At 34.0% G+C, this 9,855-nt stretch overlaps 1 protein-coding gene across 2 annotated transcripts in view; it reads right to left on the reverse strand.

Moving 5' to 3' along the window:
- Positions 1-1,009: 1,009 nt before the first annotated feature.
- The window catches only part of NMD3 (NMD3 ribosome export adaptor), a 28,988-nt gene continuing 20,142 nt past the window's right edge, over positions 1,010-9,855 (reverse strand). The window contains exons 12-17 of one of the 2 annotated variants that reach the window (XM_017537296.2): positions 7,133-7,245; positions 6,265-6,337; positions 4,353-4,459; positions 3,611-3,681; positions 3,040-3,150; positions 1,010-1,159 (exon numbers count right to left, since the gene is read on the reverse strand). In XM_017537296.2, the coding sequence (XP_017392785.1) occupies positions 1,044-1,159; positions 3,040-3,150; positions 3,611-3,681; positions 4,353-4,459; positions 6,265-6,337; positions 7,133-7,245 (591 nt within the window). In that variant the 3' untranslated portion in view covers positions 1,010-1,043. Of the gene's footprint in view, positions 1,160-1,633; positions 3,151-3,610; positions 3,682-4,352; positions 4,460-6,264; positions 6,338-7,132; positions 7,246-9,855 lie in introns of those variants that run through there. The other variant, XM_017537295.2, reaches the window with a different exon arrangement.

The raw sequence follows: 9,855 nt of genomic DNA on the forward strand, positions 1-9,855 counted from the left end.
ACACGCTTCCTGATTCTATACATTGAGAATTTGGCATCACTCCTGGCATAGTCCTACCAAAAGGACATAACCTAAAATTAATCATGAAAAAGCATCAGACAAACCCAAATTGAGGTCACTCTACAAAACAACTGACTGGGACTCTTCAAAAATGTCAATTACATAAAACATTACACTCAGAACTGGTCCAGATTAAAGAAGACTGAAGAGATATGAGAACCTAATACAACACACAATCTTAGATTTACTGTTTTTATTAAGGACTTTATTGGGATAATTGACATCTCAATATGGTCTATCAATTAGATATCGGTTTTGTGTCAATTTTCTGATAGTGATCACTACACTATGATTCAAGAATTCCTTGTTTTTTGGGTGGAGGGAACACTGAAATATTTAGAGGATAAAGACGCATCATGTCTGCATTTTACTCTTAAATGGTTTAGGAAAAAATAATTAGTGAGAAGGGGAAAGAAAGCAAATGAGGTAAAATGTTTACATTTGGCAAATGTGGGCAAATGGTATCCAGGAATTCTTGCAACCTTTCTGTAAGTCTGAAATTATGGATAAGTAACATTCCTTGGGCTGGAAATAACATACCTAGTTATGCAAGGACTGACTCAATGTGAACGCATTTACTAAAATTAAAGAGTCTAGGAAAACTCTGGTACCAAGTACTGACCAGGGAGGCATCTCCTGGCAAACAGCCCAGAGCTTCTGGGTTCTACTGTGGCAAGGAATTAGCTTGATGCTGTTAAACATCTCAATTACACAAGCAGCTCTACCCCTCAACTTTTCTTGCTCATCAGTAACTTTATTGAGGGTGTGGAGGGTACAGAGTCTCACTCCATCACCCAGGCTGGAGTGCAGTGGTAAGATCTTGACTCACTGCATCCTCGGCCTCTTGAGTTCAAATGATTCTCCTGCCTTAGCCTTCCAAGTGGCTGGGACTACAGGTGCACACTGCCATGCCCAGCTAATATTTGTAATTTTAAGAGATGGGGCTTTGCTATGTTGGCCAGGCTGGTCTTGAACTCCTGGACTCAAGGGATCCGCCCTCCTTGGCCTCCCAAAGTGCTGGGTTTACAGGAGTGAGCTACTGTGCCTGGCCCATCAGTGACTTTTGACTCTAAATCAGCAGCTTCAAATCCAGATCTGGCTACAAAAAAATAATGATCATACTGACTTGTAAATTAGTTGTATTTATAAACTGGTTATAAATCATGTTCTTGTACATTTGATTAATATCAGCCTTCCCAAGTCATAACAACTTTGGGACATGATTAAGAATACTGGGGGACCCACAAGTCTCTTGAGTATGGGAACTATACCATAGTATGGTAGATTAATCAGCGTTATTTAACTTTGTGCAAGCTCTCGGATGACAGTGTTTCTCTTAGCTACATTCGTTTGCCTTGTCACATCTTTCAACCAAGAAGTTTCAATACTTATTGAGCATCAAAATGAGTAAGACTAAATAAATAAGACTAAATAAGGTTAGTGGGAAACTACATTTTTCAGTGGGAAAATTATACAAGTACTTAAATAACATTAACAATTCTACTTCGGAAAATTGCCTAAGATACTTTCTCATATAAATACGACACCGATGCAACCATTTCAAACACATGGAAAAAGGCAAGAACGGTTTTATTTTCATGCTTTAAAATATCTTGACATAGAAGAGGTAAACACAGACCACCAGTGAGAACTTGCTTTTGTCAAGCTTACCTTTGAAGAACTAGGACAAGCCATTCCTACTAGGCCACCACCAAAGATAGGATATGGCTTTTAGATCCACAATTTTAACAAAATATGAAGACAGAAAAGAAGCCTCTATAGAAAATTTAGGCCTTTCTTCCTAACTTCAAATTTGGGGAGTCCAATATTAAAAAAAGGAAAAATGTTTCACACAGTGGCACTTGCTCAATCTCTTTATTTAGTGGCACACATATAATGAACGAATTAGCTCTTAGCTGTGGTATACTTAGTTAAGTCTGATCTTGCTTGTAGAAATAGGATCTTAATATTTCATTCTTGGAACACTTTAAAACCAAAGCCATAGTTTTTCTTTCAAGGATGTGGAAAGCATTTCTCATTCAAATCTGATTAATGGTTTTATAAAGTATGTGACTCATTTTTATTAGTCATTATCTTCATGCTGGATTCTAATATTCTTTTTGATGGTGATGTGTTCAATGATAGAAACTTACAGAGAGAAAATTCCTTCCTTCTCAATTTATAAACAAAAATTTTAAAAGCAACATTTTTGATGTGGTAGGAAAACATTTAAATGACATAAGCAGCTACTGACCTAAACTGGCAAAAATAACAAAAGAACAAATTGTTATTTAACCTTTAAATAACGAGCCTCTATTTGCTACAAAATCTACAAATATTTAAAATAAATTTCCTTCTACTGCCATAAAAATTAGATAACCTTCTGTTTAACAGCTTTTGAAGATATTAATTTTATAAGGAAATAAAAAGATTGACTTGCCTCCTGAATGTCCAGTGATAATGAACGCTAATTTCCCTACCTCAAGAACTTAAAAATGATGTAAAGTGGATCAAAGTAACAAGTCAATATTAAAAACCATTCTTCATATGGCCTTTCACTAAAGTAACAATGAAAAGATGAATGTAAAAAGGTGTTTTTGCTTGAAGATTTAGTGAATGTCCAAGGAATCACAATTTTTGAGCTTTTACATCCAGAGTACTATACTATGTGAATATACTAGAATGCCTCATATAAAAAAAGCACGGTGATAAAATTCCACATGTAAAATAACCTCAATATTAATAATAATTCCATTCTTCATTACCTTTTATTATCTAAAACTTCAAAGCCGTCTATCTTTTCAGTGCTTTGAGTGAGCAATCAAAACAATCATGTTTATTCAGTTTTAAAACTAAATTTCTCCTCTTGAAATCTGGAGGCATAGATGGGAGACACTTTTAAGGTAATCTTGTCCAAATTCTTAAGCCCACGTATGTGGAAACAGTCTACAACAACTCATTATGTCATCATTGATGTACCTTCTTCACCAGTAGCATCTTGGGAAATATGAAGGTCTTCAAGCATCTCAACCAGACTAATTCGAGGTGCTCCTTCATCATCTGTGTCACTTTCCACGGGGATGGTTGAATCTACGAAATATACAAAGAGAATAAAATAAATACAAAGTATTTATACGTACACAAAGTATTAAATAAGTACATTTTGAAAGTATACAAATGTCTACCTTGTTTATTATTATTATTATGTAACTATATTATGTCAGAAGCTCTTGTCTCTTATAGCAGGCATCCAAATTATATTCACTGAATGAATGAATTGAATAACTGTATGAATATACTTCCACCACTACAGGAGGAGCAACTTAAGGGATCAAGCTAGGATGCAAATAATATTAACTGTAATATAGAAAACAGTATTTTACTAAGTTTTATTTATTGTTTCAGAAGTTTTTTTGGTGTAAGTCTGACTAGAGTGGTTGCATAAATTAAACACATTTATGAGAATCAAAGCTTAAGATACCAAAATATTCATACTGGAAACTATATTTATGTACAGAACAAGTAACTTAAATACTCTTAGAACCCCAACCTCTGTAAATGTTGACATTTTTTCTAATTGTCTCATCTTCTTCAAGATCTTCAAGAAAATCTTGGTATTGCCTATAAAATAAACATTTAAATATTTTATCACCAAAAATATACAGTTATTATTTTCTTCATCTTAAGAACTATGTAAACTGCTGTTTCCCACTCACATTTCATGAAACAATTTTATATAAACTCTGTTTTTTTTTTAGACATCAGCATCTTCACTATCATTAAAGCCACTTTTTGAATCATCCAATAAACTGTTTTAGAACACTGTCTTCATTTCTGCTTAAATTATTTAAGAAATAACACCCTTGGCATCAATTAGCTGCTCCTTTTTATCTCAAGCTGTAAGTACTCGTTTACAATCTGTGATATTCATAAGGTAATTATTATAAAGTGATGTGCCATATACTCTATGATGCTAACAACAAAATCACCTAATGATGCATTTCTCAGAAGGTATGCCCATTGCTAAGCAAAGTATGACTATCTTTTAGCTTTTCAAATGAATTGTTTACATTAACACTACAATTAGGTCATAAACCAATATATAATTACTAAATCTGTGTTAAATGTCTTTACAGCATCTTATACTGATTCCATTAATACCTTGATTAGAATCTAAGATTAATATTGAGTGAAAAGATCAATTGTGTAATGTCTATTTCTTTATAACATAAAAGTATTTATCATAAAGATTTCCTTTGAGACAACATAAGAGATTTAAAGAAAAGTGAGACCTTTCATCATCTGTATCCATGTTTTCTCTTTCTCTTTCAAGCTCTTTCAATTTCCAGTTTCTACGACGCTGACGTTTGGTCCGGTCATAGCTCTTCTTGATTAATACCTGTAAGAGAAATATTTGTAAAGTTATAAAGAATGGGAACTATACTGTAAGGCCACAAAATTCAATAAAGCTAAAAAATGAAAGGTAATGGGAATGCCAGAGAAGTCACCAAACTAATAACAGTGGTTACACCTCAAGAGAAAGGAGTAGGGATAGAGGCAGTGTTAAGAAGACTTTTAAAATTTTCTTCCATGTATTTAACTTTTTATGAGAATGCATTCAAGCATTATTTGTATAATTGGTAAAATTTACTAACTACATTTTTCAGTGACTGAATACTACTTAACAACAAAAACTGCAGTTTTCTTTTAACTCAAACCTCCTTTTCAGCTACTATTCATATAAATCATTCTGAACATCACAAGCAGATACTTTTTTTCTCTCTTATTTCCACCAATTAACATTTACAGAACTATATATAACTTTGACAACAACATATCTTAGAACACTTGTTTAAATTATGGAATGAATAAATGAAAATACTTTACAAAACACAAAATCTTGTAAGATTGCCATGATCTCCTCTTATGACCTTGTTAGAAGTAACTATTTAGACTTACACTCCAACTATGCTGTTATTCCTAATTTATCAACTAATAAAAGCACAACTGGTCAGGTGGTCAGAATCCTTGATTTGCCATGGCTCTATTTTTCTTTTTTTAATCACCGCTAAAGAAATCAATGTTTATTCTAAAAGATTAAGCAAGTAGGAGGCAGGGTCTTTCATACTAACTTTATCCGCAGTCTTAACAGATTTTTCAGAATAGTCTTTTCCAAGACTTGAGACTGAGAAGATTATTTTTCACTGACATTATATGCAGCTTTGAATAAGTCTTAACTCTAAATGCCTTTTTAACTGAATAATATACATGAAACAAAGTGAGCCTAATAAAAATGAACCTGAATGCTAAATGTCATCATTTTTAGCTATTTGTTTATTTATTTGAGACAGAGTCTCGCTCTGTACCCAGACTGGAGTACAGTGGCGTGATCTTGGCTCACAGCAACCTCCACCTTGGGTTTAAGCAATTCTCCTGCCTCAGCCTCCTGAGTAGCTGGGACTACAGGTCCATGCAATCAGGCCTGGCTAATTTTTTTGCATTTTAGTAAAGACAGGGTTTCACTGTGTTGCCCAGGTTGGTCTCAAACTCCTGAGCTAAGGCAATCCACCCACCTCAGCCTCCCAGAGTGCTAGGATTACAGGTGTGAGCCACTGTGCCCAGCTAAATTTAATTTTGCCCTACAGATAATATCAGGTATTTTGACAATGAAAAGTGATTAGAAGAGGAACAACAACAACAAAAAAATCAGAATATATCTTGGATTTACCCCATGAAGAAAAATTATTTAAAATGAAGCCAGGCATGCATGACAGGTGACACCTGTAATCCCAGCTACTTGGGAGGCTGAGGTGGGAGGTCACTTGAAGTCAGGGTTTCGAGAGCAGCCTGAGCAACATAACAAGACCCCATCTCCACAAAACGATTTTAAACATTAGCTGGGAGTGGTGGCATGTGCCTATAGTCTCAGCTACTCAGGAGGCTGAGATGGGAGGATTATTTGAGCTCAGAGGTTTGAGGCTGCAGTGAGTGATGATGACACTGCACACAAGCCTGGACAATAGAGTAAGACTCCTGTTTCTTAAAAAAAAAAAAAAAAAAGAAGACTTTTACTATTATGCCTTATCTGCAGGTTCAAAAATCTCTAATTGATGTGTTATTTTCAAAAGTGTGATACCTCTTACCCATAAGAGTTACATTCATCCTCTTTAACACAAGAAAAAAGAAAAAAATCTAAAGCCTTACCACATCTGGAACTCTATCTGAGTTCATTTTGTTGACATGCTCATCATTTAAGTTACAGTTGGCCAAATCAAACCTGAAACGTAAACAATGAAAACGTAATGACCATTTACCGTTTGTGTGTAACTTTTTATTTTATGGATATCACCTAAAACTTCCTAAAAATCAAACATTCAACATGCTTCCCACTTTAAAAGTTCTGTCATTTATTATACAATAAACATGCTTCTGCAGATGCTGGTAAAGATAATAAGGAACTCTGAGTTTCACCTATAATCAATTATTGTCCGCCTTGCCATACATTTGTAAAAGAGGCGAAACAGGCTTATATATCAGTCCAACTTTAGAATTCAGTTAGATGCTTCCTTCTAGTTTATTTTAAACAAAACAACAACAACAAAAAACTCATTCTCTAATAAGCTGAAATCCCAAAAGCAAAACTAAGATTTGAGAGTTTAATCACACACTCACTGATAAGCTCTGATTCAGAAAGAACTGATCTATGCCTTTATAAGCCCTCTGTATACATGGTTGCCATATCTTAAAAGTGAATTGTCTGAGCAGTGACAAATACACAATAAAAAATGATCCAATCTGCAAAAGAAGCTCTAAATATGGATCTAACCATACAACTTCAAGGTTCAATTAACAAAATCTTAGAACAAATTACTCTTTAAGATTATGATCAAAATGGAGTAACTACGGGCTTCTGTCCAATCCACAGTTATCAACAATAAAATGAGTTATAAGGCTCCTAAGAACCCTTCGATCTTTTTGGAATAAATGATGTTAGTATTTAAGGTAGTTTCGCTAGTTCCCAAAGAAAATTTGCAACCCTAATTGGCAGTTTAAAATCTGAAATAATACAAACCCTAACACCAGGTCTCCAGGATTTAGAAGATGTCCCAAATGAGTACGACAAAAATACTGTTTATCTGTATTCATTTCAGATGTCTTCTGTACCCAAACTTCCCCGAGGGTATGCTTAAGAGGAAAGAAAATGCACTCTTCAATAATCTAAGCATAACTCTAAAAGCATCTCAGAGAAAAGTTAAATACAACATTGATTTTTGGTTTTCTAATTTTTAAAGAGAGAAAATTTTTTTTTAATTTTTCTGATATGTTTTGAAACACTGTCAAAATTAACAAATTACTGAATCATGAGTATAGAAAGACTCACAAGCAATTCATAAAAATAAATCATTGACTTTTTCTAAGATTTTATTGAAGACTTTTATAAAACATTAACAATGTCCCTAAAAAAAAAAAAGTATAATTTTCAAAAGAAATGTTTTCACAGGAAGATGGGCCAATACAGAGTAAACAAAATAACTGAAAAGGTAGGAGAATCTTAAATCAAGAAAGTATTCCAAGCAAACTCTTGCTTGACACAGGGTTCAGACAAAACAGCCTAGAAATCCTAGTAGTAAACCATTAGAGAAGTCAAATCTTTATCAAATTAATTTTTTGGGTATTTACTAGTGTAAAGTACAATCATTCATATATATATTTGTTGCAGAAACAACACCCCAAGTTTGAATTTTTTAAGAAAACTATTAATTCTCTTTCCAAAACGCCAACACCTTTAACAAAGATGAAGTGAAGTGAGATTAAGAGCAAAATATTAAGAGTTATAAATAAAATTAAGGATCTCAAAGTTATAAAAAGAATCAATGCTTCTTATTGCAGTTGGTAAAAGGAAATAAAAAAGATAAAAAGAAGTGGAGTGGAAAGAGAAACTAAAATAAAAGACAAGTCTCAGATTTAAGAACTGCAAAAGAAAAGTCAATTACTGGAGACTAAATTTTATTTAACAGGATTTATTTTCCAGCTATTAGACTGCTTCTGCTTGTAAACTTATTAACCTGTCCTAGCTATTTTAAAAAAAAAAAAAGAAAATATAATATCTGGTATTATATCTGCCTGAGAAGAGTCGTGTTCTACATTTATCATAAATGAAAGTTTGTCCTTAACTATATTAACTTAATTTTTAAATAAAATGTAGAAAGTCATCTGTCTTCCATTTCTACCGATTTCTTCCAAGTATCACAAATTATTTTTGTCTCCAGAAGCATTATTCACACACACACACACACACACACACACACACACACACACAGAGTACCCTGGGAGTCTCTAGATACTATTTCACATTAAAAGAAGCCAGACTTGCATCTGTGAAGAAACAGCTTGATTTCAGATATGGGTTAGAAATCATACATGTGATTTTGGAACACCAGAATTTCCGTGTTGTGCCAGAAATCAAGGATGCTTTCAAAGGCTAGGAAAGTCACATCAAAGGAACATAGGAACCATTCTGAAGGAGGATTTTAAGAAAAGAAAGGAAAGGCCAAGCACTCATGCTCATGCCTATAAGGAAGGCAAGAGGATTGCTTAACGCCAGGGGTTTGAGATCAGCCTGAAAAACATAGCAAGACTCTACAAAAAATTAAAAAATGAAAATTAGACAGGTGTGGCAGCAAGCTAAGGTGGTAAGATCAAGGTTATAGTGACCTATGATCACACCAATGAACTCCAGCTCTGAGAGACAGAATGAGAATTTGTTTCTTTAAAATAAAAAAAAAAAAGGAAAAGACAGAGAGGAAAAGAAAATATAGTAAATATATAATATACTTCATATATCATAACGATAATCATAAAGAGAAACACCACCAAATGCACAGCTAAACTAATTTTCACCACTGGAAATGACTCCTAGATCAACTCTTTACTCTGAAAATATTTGCTATAAGAATTAATTTATGCACAGGCTGAGTGACATGGCTCACGCCTGTAATCCCAACACTCTGGGAGGCCAAGGGAAGAGGACTGCTTGAGCCCAGGAGTTTGAGACCAGCCTGAATAACATGGAGACCCCATCTCCACAAAGAAATCCAAAAATTAGCTGGGCATGGTGGCACACACTTGTGGTCCCAGCTACATAGGAGGCTGAGGCAGGAGGATCACTTGAGTTTGGGAGTTTGAGGCTGCAGTGAGCTATGAAGCCACACTACACTTCAGCCCAACAACAAGGCAAGATCATGCCTAAAATTAATTAATTTAAAGAATGTATGCAGAAGAGCATTTCAGGAAAGCTACATAGCCCTTAGTTAATAATGAAAAGCTCTTCCTTAAGAATGACAGCTAATACATGTAGAATAGAAACAGAAAATTCACCATTTTGTAACCCTAAATAAAATAATTTGGGTAAGAATTATCAACAGATGCTAAAGCCAGAAGAAAAAGAGATAACAGGAACTCAATACTTGCATATTATTATAGTATTAAGTCACAGATGGCTTGCTGGTCAGTAGGAAAAAAAAATCATAACATTATAATGGAGGAATCTGACTATCACTATACTAACAAGTGAAACAGTCAGACATTACTTGTCTCTTGATGTGGTATCATAATAAGTACACAGCTTCATCTCTGAAATATTCTGGCAAGAGAAATTTAACCTAAATGTAACCAAACCTTTAGATCAACTTTCCAGTTTAGAGGAAATACAAGAAATTACGAAACAAGTTAAGTGACATCACGAGGAGACAAGAAGACAGATTTAGAAGGTGGCGTATTCTTTTTTTTTTTTTT

The sequence above is a fragment of the Cebus imitator genome, unplaced genomic scaffold, assembly GCF_001604975.1.
Source record: "Cebus imitator isolate Cc_AM_T3 unplaced genomic scaffold, Cebus_imitator-1.0 Scaffold102, whole genome shotgun sequence".
NCBI classification, from domain to species: domain Eukaryota; kingdom Metazoa; phylum Chordata; class Mammalia; order Primates; family Cebidae; genus Cebus; species Cebus imitator.